The sequence below is a fragment of the Protomyctophum bolini genome, assembly GCF_963924005.1.
Source record: "Protomyctophum bolini genome assembly, chromosome: 4".
Taxonomy (NCBI): domain Eukaryota; kingdom Metazoa; phylum Chordata; class Actinopteri; order Myctophiformes; family Myctophidae; genus Protomyctophum; species Protomyctophum bolini.
In genome coordinates this window covers 17,568,852-17,588,211 of record NC_137865.1, presented here as the reverse complement: position 1 = coordinate 17,588,211, position 19,360 = coordinate 17,568,852, and the positions used below count along the sequence as shown (strand labels likewise).

At 42.3% G+C, this 19,360-nt stretch overlaps 1 protein-coding gene across 1 annotated transcript in view; it reads right to left on the bottom strand.

Moving 5' to 3' along the window:
• Positions 1 to 19,360, bottom strand: part of nell2a (neural EGFL like 2a) — a 167,530-nt gene that overhangs the window by 77,920 nt on the left and 70,250 nt on the right. Inside the window, exon 13 of the mRNA XM_080760945.1 lies at positions 4,511 to 4,636. Within this exon, the coding sequence (XP_080617071.1) occupies positions 4,511 to 4,636 (126 nt within the window). The remainder of the gene's footprint in view (positions 1 to 4,510; positions 4,637 to 19,360) is intronic.

The window sequence follows — 19,360 nt, the reverse complement described above, 5'->3', positions numbered from 1 at the left end:
GACAGCGCTGACTTGGCTGAAGATGACTTTGCAACACTCAGCATGGCGACTCGCTCACTTTGGCTTGGTCGGCGGCAAAGCCTCACATGGCTCAAGTCACCTTCAGGCGGAACGCCTCTGGAGGAGAAACCGAGTGCACCTCTTTCAATCTGACTGGTTTTACTATTGTACTGTAACATACACACGCTAAGACCCCTTCAGTCGACTCAGCGAGTTATGTCAGTGTGTTGGTCGGGAACGTGACATCATCAGTGACATCACATGACATCATCAGGAATCGAGATCCCTGATGTCATCAATATTGGCCAGCAACTCTACATCTGACCTCAAACCTCAAACCCTTAGATCTCCATATATGGAGCTGACCTGTTCTGACATTCCATTATGTTGATCCTTCCCCATCCATCCTTCCTCTTCAATGTCTCCCTTTTGACTGATACCTGTACATTTACTCTAGACGGGCCCAATAGTGTCTGGCTGCAGAATGCAGCCGAGCCCCGGCAGCCGGCGAAAACTAGAGTTCTCAACAGGTCCGAAAATGAAGATTTTACCCCCCATTCCAAAGCACCAGCGCTCGCCCAGCAGACTGCTGTCACCCAGGCGGATGTGTGCACGCTTCTCGCCCTTTAGGGCGAGGTTGCTTCTCGGCCTCAGGCGTCTTACTATACAAGGTCATGGTCAGCTTTATTGTCAATCCAAAACAACATAAAACGATAAACAGTATATAGTACAATAACAACAATAGTGCAACAATATTAAAAGACAATATACTGCAACGATTAAACAAATATATACAAGCAAGTATGCGTGCACACACACACACACACACACACACACACACACACACACACACACACACACACACACACACACACACACACAGATATATCAGTCTATCCTGGCTATAATCTCAAGGCAGGCAAGCATCAATACTGTAAATGTGAATCACTAGCTGTTACACTGCAGTGATTATATACTGCACATTCATTTAATATGCATAGATATGAATGGCAGAGTTTGATTTGCTGTGATTACCAATGCCACTTTATAGTGAAACACTCGCGCGCGCGCGCACGCATGCACACACACACACACACACACACACACACACACACACACACACACACACACACACACACACACACACACACACACACACACACACACACACACACACACACACACACACACACACACACACACACGCACACACACACGTACACACACACAAATCAATATCAGCCTTGCTACTATATGATTCAGTGTGAGCTGGCATTAGTAAATTAAGTGTGAATCATTGTTGAATGCATGCATGTGCTGCACAATCGATGCTGGGAAGCGTCTCACATTACTAAGCACTTCGTTCTCCCTGATCTGATGGAATCCTTTCAGGATGGAGAAATTCTACACTGACACTCGTCTCGTTCCACTATGCCAGTGATTCACAAACCTTTTCATTTCAAAGACCCCCAGTTTATTCCTTATACCCCCATAATGACCCCCATATGAGCGATAACTCTTTTATCTGGACGCCATTTTTACCAATTGGCCTAAAATATTGTTTATCTTACATAAAATGAAGGGAATGTCTGTCAGTCTGTATGTCCTACGCCCCCCCCCCCCCTGGTCCTCACTGGCATGCCCAGTTGGTATGAATTTGCACACATACATTGACCATTCCATTATGCAGGGCATCTCAAAGCTCTTTTTTCTATTTTACAAATATGGGATATGGAAAGATCGAAGACTCCCATTCAAGTATTTTTTACTTAACCGTAAGCACTATATTTACAAAACTTGGAGAGGAGGTTCATAATAATTACAAAAATGTATTGAAAAATAATTACATCTGTCGGCCTCACGGTGGCACTATGACAGACCACTTTACGTTTTGCCCTATAACTCTTGAACCGTAAGTCTCCCCAAATAGGCCATGCCAATTTTCGTCTAGATTTACCACCATTTTAAATTTACCTTTTTGGGCCTGGGCCATGGCTCAATGGTCCAGGCACCTTGGCTGGTAATCCAGTCTGGCAGTGTGCTGCGGGTTCGACTCCCGATCCCTACGGCCTTTACTGCATGTCTTCCCCCCATCTCTCTCCCCATTTCTTGTTAGCCTACCTTTTGTCCCTCCATAAAAAAGCCAAAAATAAAAAAAACACACTTTTTGGACTTCGGTACACATGATCTCTGGACCTATTCCATTAAAACATCACAGGCAGAATTTTGATAGTCTGTATCGTTCGGCCGTAATCGGCTTCCAAAGTTAGTGGGAGGGGCACATTTTACAAAAAATCCCACAAATCATGAATCATGTCCAATCCAGCCTACATTTTAATCACATGTTCAAAAAAGCATACGACCTATGTAAGGCAACATTTTCAAAATGTCATTATGCTTTAAGTAGCATGTGACGTGTCAAACTAGGGGGTTTTCATGATCCTAAATCAATTTCAAGCATTAGTTTTGCACAAAAAACAATCATTGGGCAAAAAAAGGCCATAGCAATCATCACAAATGTGATGAGGTCAGCACATTTGGGCACATTTGGGCAAGTGGCTATGGCTGTATTTAGCCAAATGAGTGTTGTTTGTGTAAAATTTATGTTTGGAATGTATTCATAATCAAATCAGCCGGTCAGTAGGTGGATTCAAGAATGTAAATTAAATATAGACAATATTTTAGGCAAAAAATAATAATATATATATATATATTATATATATATATATATATATACACCAAATTTCCCACTTTGAACAAAAAAAATGCCTTTTGGCTGCTGGACTATATGTTATTAGCTTGAAGCTACGCTCATGCAAGTATTTCCCATGTGTACAAAAGCAATATTTTCTATCATTGTGTGAATTTGTGTCAAAAACTTCCAATACAACAGCTCTTTCTAGCAGAAACACTCAAGTCTTCACACACGCTGCCTTGTCTCCAACTGTGTAGTCGACCCCAACCCACCCCAGCCTTGAAACAAACATCAAATACGTCTAACGCCAGGACACAATCCTCTCAAACTATAGAGTGTAGATCAGGGATATTCAATTGGCGGCCCGCGGGCCACATGTGGCCCGCGGAGCGCCTCCTTTTGGCCCCTGGAAGAATTTTGGAAAAAAAAAAAAAAAAAAAAAAAAAACTTTTTTTTTTTTTTTTTTTTTTTGAGAATAATAATAGGGCTAATAAGAGTTACAGGTATGGTGTGTGCGATATTAAATGTGAGATTAACATAATGACAGTAATCATTAAAGGACCACTTTTCAACCTATCTTCATATAATAGGTCCTCACTAATAATCATGATAAAATGACACGTTTTTTTCTACTCTGTCTGTGTCACATAGGAGGGCTGTGGGCAGTTCAGAAACCCACCCAACAGTGACATCAATGGAGAATCCAAGCTAATAGAAACTGCAGGCTTTCTAGTCCTGAAAAGTTGCGAAAATGGAAGCCATCATTCTCACAATAATAAACCCTGTTAGGGTCCATTTGGTTCCATTTGTACACTCTCAGAGTTACAGACCCATAAGGGTCCATTTGATTCCAAACCATTTCCCTGGGGACCCCCTGGAACTGCCTCAAGGACCCTGGGGGTCCCCGGACCCCGAACCCCACTTTGGAATCACTGCTCTATGTAATGTTTGTGTGTGTGTGTGTGTGTGTGTGTGTGTGTGTGTCCGTCCAGCTGATGGTCGTTAATGTCAAAGCAATGTTAATGTTATGCACTGTCAAATAGGTCTAGGCCTACATCTATTCTAAGGTGGCATATACCTGTATAGACATATTACCCTGCTCATTACTGTGCGGAAATATACATAAATCTTCGTGTTTGAGCACAAAAAGCATTTTGAGAACCCACAAATTTCCGCGCTTCGCGCGCACACAGTGCGGCCCCCCACACACAATCATTCTACAGTTGTGGCCCCCGGCCTAATCTAATTGAATACCCCTGGTGTAGATGATAGATTCCATCCTACTGCACGGCAGCACAATCTGAACTTTGACAAAAACGCATACCGCTAGCCGGCTCCTCTCCACTGCAGCCAAACTGGAATGGAATTGACAGTTTCTGCACTTTGTTCATTCAATCGATCTTAACAACTTTAAAGCTGGTTTTCCCTATAGTCGTTATTATTTAGCCAAAACATTTAAAACAATGTCACAAGCTACGAGCTTGTTGATTGGTCTCTATTCTCCATACAACAATGTACATAGATTGTCTCTGTCGGGTGGAAACAAAATTCAAAAAGGGCAAATGTAGCGCCGCATTTTGAGCTTGCAGATCTGCTACATTTGATACTTTCGTGTGACTGTAGTATGATGAAGTAGGACATTCATTTACAACCCCCCACCCCACAAAAACACAAAAAAGAAAAGATATGGAGATAAGAGGTTTCGTCTCCGACAATGACGATACTGTATGTGTTGCATTTGATGTCTGTCTGTGGCCACATTTGCCTCAGGGGATACAAAATGATTCTGTGAACTTCGGAGAGAAATGGGCTCACCTGTGCAGGAGTAGTCATCGATTCTGATGTAACCCGTATGGCAGATACACATGAAAGACCCGGGGGTGTTCACACACATGGTGTTCTCCCTGCAGTAGTGTTTCCCCTCGGCACACTCATCAATATCTGGAGAGAGACCAATGGAGGAAGAAAGGGAGAGAGAAAGAAAGGCAGTATGTGGTTAAGAAACAGAGAAACCTGTTATTTTCAACATGCAGTGTGGTTGTACGACAAAGTACGAGTTGTTAGGCTTTCATATTACACTCTGACAGAGTTGGAGTTTCTTGCCACAGCGGGTTTGTGTCAAGTCGGTTGAAATAATCTTTTTAAAGCTCTCTAATGAAATAGGGTCAACACAAAGTGCGTCAGAGAGGGAGAGAGAGAATGTGAATTAATTAATTGAATAAATGGTGAATCTTGTTAATACTTTTCATTGCTTCAATATTCATAAAATATCGTATAATGTTTTGTGCATGTCATGTCATGTCAAAAATGTCTTCTTCTTCTTCTGAAACATTCTCAAAATGTTTCAAAATGTTGGTCAAAAATAGCTGACCTACAAAGCACACAACTGAGCATGTAGATCAGAGTATAAAATAGGGCATTGATATATGAAAGAAATACATAAAAAAGATTAAATACAAAGTTTCGGCCCGACAGCGACAATATTTTTCCCCACTCTAGCGTTTCATGCACAACAAATACACACACACACACAAAGTAAACACTCGTGTCCACGCACGCACGCACGCACACACGCACAGATGTGAACATGTGAAGCCCAGGGGTAGTTAATCTTCATCAGTGGAAGCCTATAGGCGAGGCTGTGCAGAGGGAGTACGTGAGGTGGGCACCAGAGTGCTGGAGCTTGCACTCCTGCATCCTCAAAGTAGAGCACTGATGCCGAATGGGGACTGGCTTGTTCTCCTCAGACCCCCACTACTATCCCTATAGCACCCAACAGTGAGGAGATCCTGTATAGGAATCTTGTTCTTTGGTTGACTTTTTTGATTACGTTGGTGGCCATTTTATCACCGGAAAGATTTGCCTCCAGGATGGAACCTAGGTAGGTAATTTCATCTTTTCATGTGATAATATTGTCACTCACTCTAACAAAGAAGCCATCTGCCTTGCTGAGATTATTATTATCCAAAGAGAATGGATCCAGTTTTTCCCACGTGTAAAGATAGTTGGTTATCAGCGAGCCAGGTGCAGATTCTACCGAGTTCAGAGCTGAGGGCCTTTTCAACATGCTTGTTTGTTCCTGTCCGAGACCAGCAGTGCCGAATCATCTGCGAACAGGAACAAGTTGCAGTCACAAGCTGATGTCATGTCGTTTACATATATTAGGAACAGTAAAGGCCTAGTATGCTTCCTTGTGGAACGCCACAGCTCACTGGGAGGGGGGGGGGGCGGCAGTGTTCCGTTCAACTCCACCATCTGTTCTATCCCCTCCAGGTAGGATTGCATCCAGTTCACTGATGTGCTATCAAAACCATTTGCCAGCATCCACATCATGTTTGGTGTGGTCGCTCAAATAGAGGAGGCATGTGTCAGTGGAGTAGGATGTTCTGAAGCCAGATTGGAATTCGTACATTCATTTTTATGTGGCAAGATACTTTTCAACCTGTTCATAGACTATTTTTTCCATCACTTTCGAGATGGAGCTTAGAATAGAAATAGGGCGGTAGTTGCCGGGTCAAAAGCATCAAAAGTAGCAGCTACTGGAGCTGAAACGGTTTTGGACACATGAGGTTTACACCCAACATACAGTCGAATGAGTAGATTATATTAAGGTTTGGTTTATAATGCATTATAAGTGCATTTATAATGCATTATGCGCTTAGCGGTATAAGGCATAATAACATTATAACACTGGGTTTGTGAGCTTGTAGATCGGCAATTTTCTCTCACACACACACACACACACACACACACACACACACACACACACACACACACACACACACACACACACACACACACACACACACACACACACACACACACACACACACACACACACACACACACACACACACACACACACACACACACACACACACACACAAATCCGGAAGTATCAAAGTTATCCTAAATTTGATCATAGCAATTGAAGCACTAAGATACAGTTTTTAAGTTAATGGAATATGTAAGTTAAAGCATGTCTATAGTAGCATGACTGCAAACAAGTCAAAGGGTGCCAAGTTACATACTGGTATTTCAAAAACTTTTGATGTACTACATTTACATATTTCAATATTGAATAGAAATGTTGAAATATTTAACTTAAAAAACTTACATAATGAAAACTGCCACCCTCACTATTCCTGAATACTTTCAGACGTCAGACATCTGACTTCAGATGGTGTGTGTCCAAATTTGGGTATAATCCGAACACACAGACAATATGTGGTAGATTATAACCGTATATCGCATCATGTAAGAACTGTATTCCAAAACATGCTCTGAAAGTGAAAATGTCCCACCCAACCCATCTGACCACTTAAGACGGTGGTCAGATGGGTTGAAACATTCTCCCATTTATTTTAGTCCAATGTTTGGATCAATCGTGTATCAGTAGTTGCTTAACCCATTTAGGCCTGACGTCGAAATAAATAAAAAAGTATTTTTTGTGACACATTTTCATGATTTTTCAAAAATAGCAGAACTACAAGCCCGTAGCGCACGCGCTATGAGCTTGTAGATCTGCTGTTTTTCAATAGCTAAAGTATTACGTAATGCTTAGTTAAAACACCAAAAGGGGTTCCCGCCCAAAATTGGTTAAGTAACAGCTTTTGGCAGAATACAAACAAAGTGCACCCCAACACGCCACAGCCAGAGAAAACTAAATGATCTTGATAATCTGATGCAACGTGGTGCAAGCACGAGTCAAACGCAATGCGAACGCATCCCAGCAATACGGGCCCCAGAGACCATGTTGTTTCACTTTCATAGTTTAAGGTCAGATACACAATATTATCGCTCCATATTGTATGTCTAAAACCATCACTTTTCAGGAAATGTAGGAAAAAAGAACCTGTGTTATTTAGTCACAAGCTCTTAATACTTTTCATTCGTTATTGATTTATAAAAACCCACAGACACACTTTCCACCTGGTGTCCATGTAAGTATAGGCAACACATTTTCATAATAGCAAAAATAACAGATCTACAAGCTCACAACGCATCAGATGACACGGTCACACAACCAAGTATAAAATAGACTAGAGGATTCATTTATTTAAAAAATATTACATATGGAGATATTAAGATTCATGCCTGACAGCGACTGTCAGCTATTTTTTCTGACAGACAGTCCTTGGCAATGCCTTATTTAGTATTCTTTCATAGCGCTCAGGCTGCACCGCACGCATGCATTCAACCCCGAACATGTTCCATGCCAGACGCATTTGCGGAGAACACATAAAAATGAATTTAAATGGGTGTGCATTTGGCATTCATTCACCTTTCATGGGTGAAACATGTCCAAACATGACCTTCAGCATCCCCCGCTATTTTCACCTTTCCTCGCACTTTACTTTTCAATCTTCAAACACGTCTATTCAAACTCTCCCTAGCTGTTCAACAGACAAATCAACAGTCGCCTATGAAAGTGCTGTGTCCTTCCGTTAATCAATGTTAGCCAATTAATCTGGCCATGAAAATACTTGGAAAAATATGCTGCGTGGTTCCCTCTCCAAATTCAGTAAAGTATGGCAGCCTTTTCTATCACATATTGTAGCCTTGTTTCTACATTTGTTAAAAAAACCTTCTAAAAATCGAAAATAAAGGTTGGCCATGAAAAGAGAGGATATGAAAGAGAGCGGGAGTACTAAATTAACTGCATCTCTATAGCACCTTTATCCAAAGCGCTTTGAAAATGTGCATTGCATTAACCCATTGACGAACCGACGGTGGACACAGCCTTGCACAGTACTGTACTGCCGTCATTGGGAGCAAAAAGGGGTTAAATGTCTTGCTCGTAATTGCATTTGTCACCTCTAAAGTTAGTTCTTGTTTGCTGGCATTTCTGCACGCACGGTAGGCTACATGCTCATGCATGCATAGACTACTGTCATAAATAGGAACTTATCTGGCTCTACTATATACAGTAGTACTATAGTATGTCCGTTGTGCTGATCAGACATCCGAGGTTCGGATCTGATTTCAGATTTCTCGAGAAAGATAACTACGTGAGCTAGCGCTAACAATAGCCTTTTATTACAATGGAGGTTTGTGAGCCTCCTCCGAGCGGGGGAAACGGAAACACTTGAGTAATAATCTCCCCAATTCTGGCCCTGTGCAAGGTAATTACAACTGGTGGCCATTAGGCCGCAGTCAAAGTGTTAACACATCGAGCGGCAAGGACGGAGTTCTCTGTTCAATCAATTAGTAATCCTGGTCGCCTCGGGATTGTTTTGGCTACATCTAGCTACTTCAGCTACATCCGGGATAGCACCTGGTCCATCGCTAATTGTGCTCGGCTGCTATAAATCGATGGGTGCTCTGAATTAATGGATTAAATAACCCCAGGTGTTCGGGGTGTTAATCAATCAGGGAACCCATGCATTCAGCCTCTCCGTTTTTGTGTAGAAACAGGAATTTGTGTTTGCTCCTCCCTTTTCTTAGACCACTTTCTCCCGGGCTTCTGTGTTTATTCCAACAACAACACCATTTAGGCCAGTGTTGCTGACAGATGCTGCAGTCTTTTAGTTTAATAAACTCCAGGACATCAAGGATCTGAAGTGACTTTGAGACTTGACGTTGACCTCCTTCAGCTCCCGGACATTCCAGTGTCTTCAGGGGCGCGTGCTGAGGCGTGTCGTACGTGAAACAACCTCAGTCTTCTTGGCATTCCAACAGGCAGACGCCCACCGCCTTGCGTTCAGCATCCTCTTAAGAGGAGCAGAGAGTGGCAGACACAGAAGATAAGGATGCGGGGAGGTAGAGGTGCGCGGAAAGGACAGGAGATAGAGAGCGGACCAGGAGAGCATTGTACACAGGAATAAAGGCAGAAAGAAGACTTACAGTATTATAGTAGGGGTGGGGGGGTATGCGAGACAGCTAGAGAAAGCAAATGACCGAGGTAGTGCAAGGAGAGAAAGATAGAGAGAAATGGAGACAGAAACAGATACAATATACTGTAGACAGAGTCAGAGTTATGAGGTACAGCGGGCGCAGAATACATTTTCTAAACCACAGAAGGTTATTAACTGTAGTAGGTGTTAGATGAGCTGTAGAGATGCAGAAGGAGAGAGAGAGATCGCGACTCTCCCCACAATAATCATATTAGAACTGGGGAACCCACAAACTAATCATATTGGAACTGGGGACCCTCAGCCCTGACAAGCATTTGGAATTGTAGGAGTTAGTTCCACAGATAAATATTGTAAAAAATCTACATGCTCACAATGCCGCAATGTTTGCCTCTGTCATAGGTAATTGCGACGGTAGGTCGCAGATTACTATGAAAACCTACAAAATCTGTCCGTCAGTCAGTCAGGTAGGTCACGTCACGCCTCCATATATGGCAGTCCATTACACTTCATAACATCACACCTCGTGACACGGCACACCACCATATATGGTCGTCAGCCTCGTGACACACTCCATATATGGCCGTCTCATGACTCTGGCCGATCACAACACTGACCTCATCAAACCCTGGATAGCCATACATGGAGAAGACTGGATCATCACCTAGATCTGCATATATGGAGTCGGCCAGCAACTCTACATCTGACCTCAAACCTCAAACCCTTAGATCTCCATATATGGAGATGACCTGACATTCCATATGTTGATCCCTCCCCACACATCCTTCCTCTTTGATGTCTGCCTTTTGACTGATCTCTTCTCAACAGGCCCGGGAATTAAGTCCAGGCCCTACCTGGGCCCTCATCAAACTCTGTACACTCAAGACGCTGCCACCCACTGCCACCCTTAGATCTCCATATATGGAGCCGACCTGTTCTGACATTCCATATGTTGATCTTACCTCATCAAACCGTGTACACTCAAGACACACTCCATACTGTATATGGCCAGTACACAATTAATTCCATATGTTGATCTGACCCCCCATGCCAAAGCGCCAGTGCTCGCCCAGCAGTCTGCTGTCACCCAGGTGGATGCGTGCACGCGACCTCGCTCTTCTCGCCCTCAGGGTGTCTTACTGGTATTTAACAATTTGACCAATGTTTGACCACTTAAATTGAGACTACATAAACATAAGATACCATGGTTTGTTAACTGGTGTTGAGTGAGAAAACATTGTCGAAGTAAATCATTTTGACCCCTCCCCCCCCCCCCCCACAGGTTGAGCACCACTGGCCTAATCAACAGCCAACTACAACCGGTAACCTTGAGCGGGGGACACTAATAGACGACACATTCTCAGCCCTGTGATTGGCTGGCCTGTGACCGTGCTGCGGGTGGCTTTGATGTACGGCCCTCATTGGTTTTCAGACGTCATCCATCTCGTCTCGCCCTGCCTGCCTGCGTGGCACCAGTTACATTCACTGAGACAATATGTTGCGAGGCGAGAAGACGACGGGGCGCGGAGCGGAGCAGCACCGTCTCCATCTCCATTAACACACTCCATTTTCCTGATTGGCCCTGTCACACAAGACACGCGCGGCGGGGCTGCGTTAAAAGGGTCCGGCTCAAGAGTTAATGGCGGCCTTTTATTGGCGAACAAAGCGATGTGGGTCAAAGTTGCTGTCACAGAGGATGGTTAGGAAATTACAGGGTTTTTTCACCTTCGCGCATTTGCACTCCACCGTAACAGCTGAATCAATCTTAGTCATACCTGCTTGGTTCGGGGCAGCTTAGAGGTTTCTCTTTATTCTTTTTTTTATGTACTAGTACTGAGCTGGCTTATGAATGCTGGCTGCACGTTAACAATTAATCGTTTGATTTGATCATTTAATTAAGACATTGGGCCTCATCTTGACGTGCTCTTACCAATTATTCCAATCAAGGCTCTGTTCCACTTTAACACGAATTGTGTAGCACAGTGGTTCCCCAACCTTTTAATTTCAAGGACCCCCGTAACTCTGAGAGTACAAATGGAGTTACGTGGTGGAAAAAGTACTCAATTGTTTTCCTTAAGTAAAAGTACCAATACTGCAATTTAGAACTACTTCGTTACAAGTAAAAGTACGGAATTGAAAATGTATTTGAGTTTTTAAGTATCGGCATCAAAATGTACTTAAAGTACTAAAAGTTAAAGTACTCATTGTGCAGAAGCTCACAATTGTGCAGAAGCTCACAATGCGTCGCAACGCAAAAAAGTAAACGCATTTTCAAATGGCCAAAATGTATAGGGTTGAAGTGGTTGATGTATGTTTTCTAATCAAAATTAAAATCTCTATAGTAACTAAAGTTTTCAAATAATTGTAGTGGAGTAAAAGTAAAAATGTTTGCTCTGAGATGTAGTGGAGTAGAAGTAAAAGGACTGGAAATTGGAAATACTCAAGTAAAGTACAAATACCTCAAAATTGTACTAAGTACAGTACTTAAGTAAAAGTACTTACTTTCCACCACAGCATAAGGGGCCATTTGGAACACGCATCCTGACTATGTTTGACCAGATTGATTGATTGAAATATTTATTAACAGTTTGCAGAATTTCAAGCACAAACTCAATACAAAGACTGTTAACTGTGAGTGGACAACCCAATAAAGCATTACATTTGTTTACAAGAGGGTCCACCATGTTCAAATCATCAAAACATTTAGAGACGTACAAATAGACACTTCTATATAGCCAAAGAACAGAACAGGAATTCATCATAAAGGAGGTAAAAAAGGGAAAAGAAACATATACAGTGAGGGGAAAAGCTTCTAATTGCAGCCGTCCGTAGGTGCCCTTTGAGAGCGGTTTTGAAGGAGTCAAGGGATAGAACAGAACAGAACCTTCATTAGTATCATTGGGTAAGACCTGTGAATGAAGTAAGAAAAGTGGCCCAATTCCTTCCCAATATGGCTGCAGTGCACCGAGCCTATTCCTGGCTTAGAGTATATAAGAATAGAGACGGCACCCAGAGGAAACCCTGAGGTGAAATGGACGAATTTGGTATTGCAGCTCTGGGCCAAAGCTGGTCTATTGAATAATATCATTGTGCACGAACACCTACAATGATAGTCAACGGCCAGCGTGCTCGTTCATGTGTTTGGCCCAATCCATCCCAGAATGCACTCTGTTCCTACCCGGAAGGAGGAGTGAAATCGCCTCATGCGCTTTTGAGCAACTTAATACAAGTGGATGAGAGGAGAAATCCGGTGCCGTCTCTATTAATATATACTCTAAGGTTCCTGGCCAGAGATCTGAATGGCATGTCTGCCATCGCCTTCCCGTCTCACTACTGCACTCTCATCCAAATATTGCACACAAAAACAAAACCTAGAAAAATATAAAATAATATTTCTCCACGGCAATGAAAATGTTTACGATTTCATATCTACAATTTAAGGGCCGATATCCATTAACTCAAAAAGTCAATGGATAGAGGTAGAGAAGGTTACACTTTAATATTCTCCTCCACTAAACGTAGGTCAAGCTACATAAGAGTTGAAGGTTTTATCGGCTACCTGTGTGATGATCAATCACCACCGCTAACAGCTGGCTTTTTTGCTAACAACCCACGAGCACAGAACTGGAACAACCAGCTCATTATATATTATACTGTACATCCATAATTATTCCTCTGGCTTACATTGTTGCCATAGCAATAACGTAATTGCGATTTTATGCAGTAAGGCAATACTCGTCGATCTACTGTAGCATGACAGCAGCATATATAGTCCATTCAATCCAATTCCATGACTGGGAAGAGTAATGAGAGTCACATGATGAATCATACATATTAAATGAACTAGTGTTGTATACCAGTGTTGTAACTAGTGTTGTAATATGCTTTATACCAGGAGTCTTCAATGTTTTTCAGTGCCAAGTACTCCCTTAGCTGAGAGAGATGAAGCAGGGACCCCCTACTACGTATTGTATTATGTTAATAGATTTTATATAGATAGCTTATCTTTTCTATTCTGGGGGGTTCTTCACACATTTAACCACTTCACCTTAAATACTTGGTTTCAAAGAGTTCAGTGACGTTTCAATCGCCTTGGAGCAAGACAAGTCACTTTTTGCAAATGGGAGCTATACCTGCCTTTTCAACATTATTATGTTAAGTTGAAACGTAAAGTAAAATTGTACAGCCATTAATTCCACCGTTATACTCGTTATACTACCTGTCAGTGGGGAGTGTTGGCTGATGAATGAATATCAACATCCTAATACAGGGGGGTCAAATTATGACAGGCAATTCCCCCAGTCAAAAAACACTTTGTTTGAAATAGACACTTTCCAAGGTGTGATTTGGGGTCCTAAGGATGAATACAAAATTAATCAACATCTTAAAACCAAAATGTTGAATTGTGGGTTTGAGTTCACATGGGGGGGGGGGTACTACCTGTCAGTGGGGAGTTTTGGCTGATGAATGAATATCAACATCCTAATACAGGGGGGTTGTGACAGGCAATTCCTGCAGTCAAAATATGTTGGTGTGCGTGTGCGCACACACACACACACACACACACACACACACACACACACAGTTATAAGACGACGTAATTATTGTGATATATTTCACATTCTTGCTCTTTTGCCATCCCCAGTCAATCCCCAATCATTCAAAAATGGGAGAAAGTCCCATCAATCGCGCCCCTGTGCACCCTGTGTGGTGTGTGTGTATTCTAATAGGGAGAATCCTTGCAATATCAGCTGCATACTGCAGCTTATACGTATACTGGAAGCCTGGGAGGAAGAAGATAACACTGCTACTGCCTTTGAATGTCCCACAAAGGCTTGCAAAAGTATGCCATTCGGCCTCTCTCTCCTACTGTACCGTTTCATTCCATCTGTTTCTCTTGTATCTCCCACGTTTTCTCCCCCCCCCCCATCCCTCTCTCTGTTTCTGTCACCTATCTGTCCCATCCTCTGTTTCCGTCCTATCTCTCCCTCTCTGTCTCTCTCGCTCTGCCTCGCTTCCTCTCTCGCTCAGTCAGTCGCTTGCTCAAGCGGATGATTTGCAGTAACTGGCAGAGGAACGAGGCTTTGCCAAAACGTCGGCTGACATTTCCTCAGCCTCCTGCTTCTCTTCCCTCCTCTCGTATAAGACAAAACTATAAGTAGCCAAGGGGAAAAGCATGGAGACCAAAAAGCTGTCCCTGCTGGCCATGCTGCTCAAATGCCACGCTGTCATGCCGGATGGGACAGGGTTTCTCAAATGTTTTCATGTAAAAGACCCCGGGAAATTGGGCAGAGCTAGGGCCCCCCATCTGAAAACAATTTGTGCCAGGGACCCCCATAAGAGACCATTTGTGTTGTTAACATTTCTCAAAATGATTCCCTGTTTTTCCACAATTCCACAAGACTTTCCAAAATCTGCGATCTGACGTGTTGTGTGCTTGTAGATCTGCCATTTTGTAGTCCCTCAAGGACCCCAATTTTGGTTTGATTTAGTTCTAATTTCAGACCTGGCTCAGTACTTTATCAATAATTAAGTGTTTATATCTCCAGATTTAAATTATTGTTAAACATCTGCATTACTTAATTTATAAGAAGTCTACACAATTAGAGAATGTCAAAGGAATGAGCATCGATTCGCGCCTATATATTCCTTCCATTCTTGAGTTGTCCTGACTGAATTGTTATTTTGATCATCAGCCTGTTATCTCTTCTAGTTAGATATTGAGGTTTGATGGTTTGAATTTTAATCCTGAATAGTAATGGTCCTAATGAGGTTTCCACCCGGCAGAGACGATATACAGTTATATACAGTAGAAATGGTGTAGTGCACTCTTTCCTTAACCCTGTAACACCCAGCGTTGCAATAATACCAACATATTTTAATTAATTAATTATTTTTATGTTCATTTTTCACCTAAATGTCATCATTGATGTTCATTGCAATGCCATTGGTCATGATATTTGCATATAAATACCCCCCACAGAGGCTGAAATTCACACAAATTAAAAATCTCTGGACCTTTGAACAATTCTTTTATGACCTTTGACCTTTAACCCTGATAAAGTAAAATAACTGTAATATATGTTTTTTTGTGACCATTAGAATGTCTAGAACATGTTTTATTTATTATTGTGAAAGATATCCCCCCAAATTAATTTATTATTATTATTATTTTAATAATTATTATAAATATGCATTTTGCTTAACATAATTTCCTCTGCAAAGTCCTAGTAGTACAAGTAGTAGTAAGGTAGTAATAAGTAGAAATATATCCGGCTGTTACAGTGTTAAGTTACCCATTAAAACATTAAACATTAAAACTGACTATGAAATGGAAGGGAGCGCTCTGTGTTTTTGTTCTTTGTTGTTTTTTGGAATGGGGGCGTGGGGATTGCTTCCATTACATTGCAGTAATTTGTCATGCAGTGTAGTAGATACCGTGCATGACAGTTCAACAAGGGGAGTCGACCACTCTCCCGCTCTCGTTCATTCACGAGTCAATTTGCAATAAATGAAAAACAGTGTTTTTTTTTCATCAGCAGTGTGTTTCTTTAATGGTGCCGTTCCCTAGGCTGATGATTATTTCCGTGTCCACCTTTAGAAGACCCTCAAGACTAATGTGTTTCCTTAAAAAGGAACACGGATGCTTGTTGTAGCCAATTTTCTGGGCAATTACCAACACATAAAAAAGTCAGTACGGCGAGCGCTACACTGCTTTGCTTGAGTTTCACCTGGCGAGAGGCCAGAGAAAAAAGCTTTCTTCTCTTTTTCACTTTCCAAATCACCAAATCAATTCTTGACAAACGGGCTCGAACAGATCGACCCAAACAAATATCGTCTAAACAAATATCGGCGGAAACCTCATAATTATGTCCAAAAACAGTTACTTTTTCAAATTAAAAGTGGCAAAAGCAACAGATTGATAAGCTCGAAACACAACTGCCCCTCTTCTACTTTTGATGCTTTTGTGTGATGCTGTAGTAGATCAATTAGGGGCATTAATAATAATTATTTAATAAAAGTCTGTGTATTGGAGATTTGGGGCTATATCTTGCAAGATATAGCCTTAACCCTTATGCCTGAACTTATTTGCCATTTTTTACTATTTTAAAAAACATTTAAAAAAAGTTCAAATAGCTGATCTACAAGCTCACGACGTGTAGATGTAGATCGGCTAGTTGAACTATTTTAAAATGATTTCGGTCTGATTTCAAAATAGTAAAAAATGGCAAATAAGTTTAGGGATAAGGGAGGCGCAAGATGGAGCCCAAGAGGTTTTTTCCAGACAGCGACTGTATGCAGAACATCTCTGGTGCTTTTGGAATGAATGGCCATTTAACATGACTGAGTGTTAGAATGGAAGCAGAGGCTGAGAGAACAGCCATTATGTAAAGATCAGACACTCATGTCATCCATCGCTGTGAGCACAGCTGAGCTACCTATAGCCATGATTGGACCTGTGCAACAACAATGCACATCAGACATCAGCATGCAGGAATGCATGCGCACACGTGTGTGTGTGTGTGTGTGTGTGTGTGTGTGTGTGTGTGTGTGCGCGCGCGCTACACACGCAACCTCTATATCATCACATATCCAAGGGACTTGGAAAGAGGGGACTTTTTTCAAGTCCACACTAGAACACCGCTGGTATAAAAAAAAGAAACAGATATTTGGTATATTTTGATAAGTGGGAATTTAAAATGTGTGTGACTTAAAACACTCCTACTCAGCACTGCCTCTGTAGGTTGAAGCTGTGTGCATGTGCGTGTGTGTGTGCGCGTTGAGAGGGTCATTAATGTGTGCACACACATTAAACGGTGGTGCAATATGCAAATCTTGCATTAGAAAGTAATATTTCATGTCTCACATTAGAGAGCATGCTCATGAGTATCTATCTGCATGATGTGGTTAAGTGTGCATGCTCGTGCATGTGTATACTGTATGTCTGTGTGTGTGTGTGTGTGTGTGTGTGTGTGTGTGTGTGTGTGTGTGTGTGTGTGTGTGTGTGTGTGTGTGTGTGTGTGTGTGTGTGTGTGTGTGTGAGAGAGAGAGAGAGAGAGAGGTGTTTTTTTTAGCAACATTTTTAGCAACATTTTTTAGCAACATGTTTAACAGAAAATAAAGCAATCAAGCAATCACAAACATCACAGCAATTATAGACAAAATTAAACAACAACACTATCAGAGGGGAAAAAAGGTATCAAGTGCTGGGGTTAAAAAGGCCTCTCTGTATAAATGAGATGTTGGAGGACCTCAAGCAGCGGACCGGCACATGTGGTTCCAGGAGGTCTGATATATATTCAAGTGCCAGGCCGTTAAGGGCTTTAAAAGTCAACAATAACATCTAAAAAACTATTCTAAAGGTTACGCTAACATTGCGGCGATATGTTCTGACCTCCTGGTCCCGGTGATGAGTCTAGCTGCTGCATTTTGTAGGCTACTAATTGTTTGCGGCCTACTTAACAAGTGGTCAGATGGGTGAGCCTGGGTTTATTTTAATGATCAATCAATCAATTGTGTTCCAGATTGGATCAATGGAACTAACGTAGTGAACTTTAATTGTTTTATTGCCGGCTTAGCATTCATGCAGTTCCCAGTGCTACTACACATGTTCACTTTAAAAGATGCAGTGGGACCCTACCTGGGCCCTCATCAAACCCTTTGAACTCAAGACACTCACGACCTGTTCTGACATTCCATAGGTTGACAGCCTGGTCTAACACTGCATGTGTAGCATCAAGTTAAACCACCAGCCTGGTCTAACACTGCATGTAGCACCAAGTTAAACCATCAGCCTGGTCTAACACTGCATGTAGCATCAAGTTAAACCAACAGCCTGGTCTAACACTGCATGTGTAGCATCAAGTTAAACCACCAGCCTGGTCTAACACTGCATGTAGCATCAAGTTAAACCAACAGCCTGGTCTAACACTGCATGTAGCACCAAGTTAAACCTCCAGCCTGGTCTAACACTGCATGTGTAGCATCAAGTTAAACCATCAGCCTGGTCTAACACTGCATGTGTAGCATCAAGTTAAACCACCAGCCTGGTCTAACACTGCATGTAGCACCAAGTTAAACCTCCAGCCTGGTCTAACACTGCATGTGTAGCATCAAGTTAAACCACCAGCCTGGTCTAACACTGCATGTAGCACCAAGTTAAACCTCCAGCCTGGTCTAACACTGCATGTGTAGCATCAAGTTAAACCACCAGCCTGGTCTAACACTGCATGTAGCACCAAGTTAAACCTCCAGCCTGGTCTAACACTGCATGTGTAGCATCAAGTTAAACCACCAGCCTGGTCTAACACTGCATGTAGCACCAAGTTAAACCTCCAGCCTGGTCTAACACTGCATGTGTAGCATCAAGTTAAACCACCAGCCTGGTCTAACACTGCATGTAGCACCAAGTTAAACCACCAGCCTGGTCTAACACTGCATGTAGCACCAAGTTAAACCTCCAGCCTGGTCTAACACTGCATGTGTAGCATCAAGTTAAACCACCAGCCTGGTCTAACACTGCATGTAGCACCAAGTTAAACCTCCAGCCTGGTCTAACACTGCATGTGTAGCATCAAGTTAAACCATCAGCCTGGTCTAACACTGCATGTAGCACCAAGTTAAACCATCAGCCTGGTCTAACACTGCATGTGTAGCATCAAGTTAAACCACCAGCCTGGTCTAACACTGCATGTGTAGCATCAAGTTAAACCACCAGCCTGGTCTAACACTGCATGTAGCACCAAGTTAAACCATCAGCCTGGTCTAACACTGCATGTGTAGCATCAAGTTAAACCACCAGCCTGGTCTA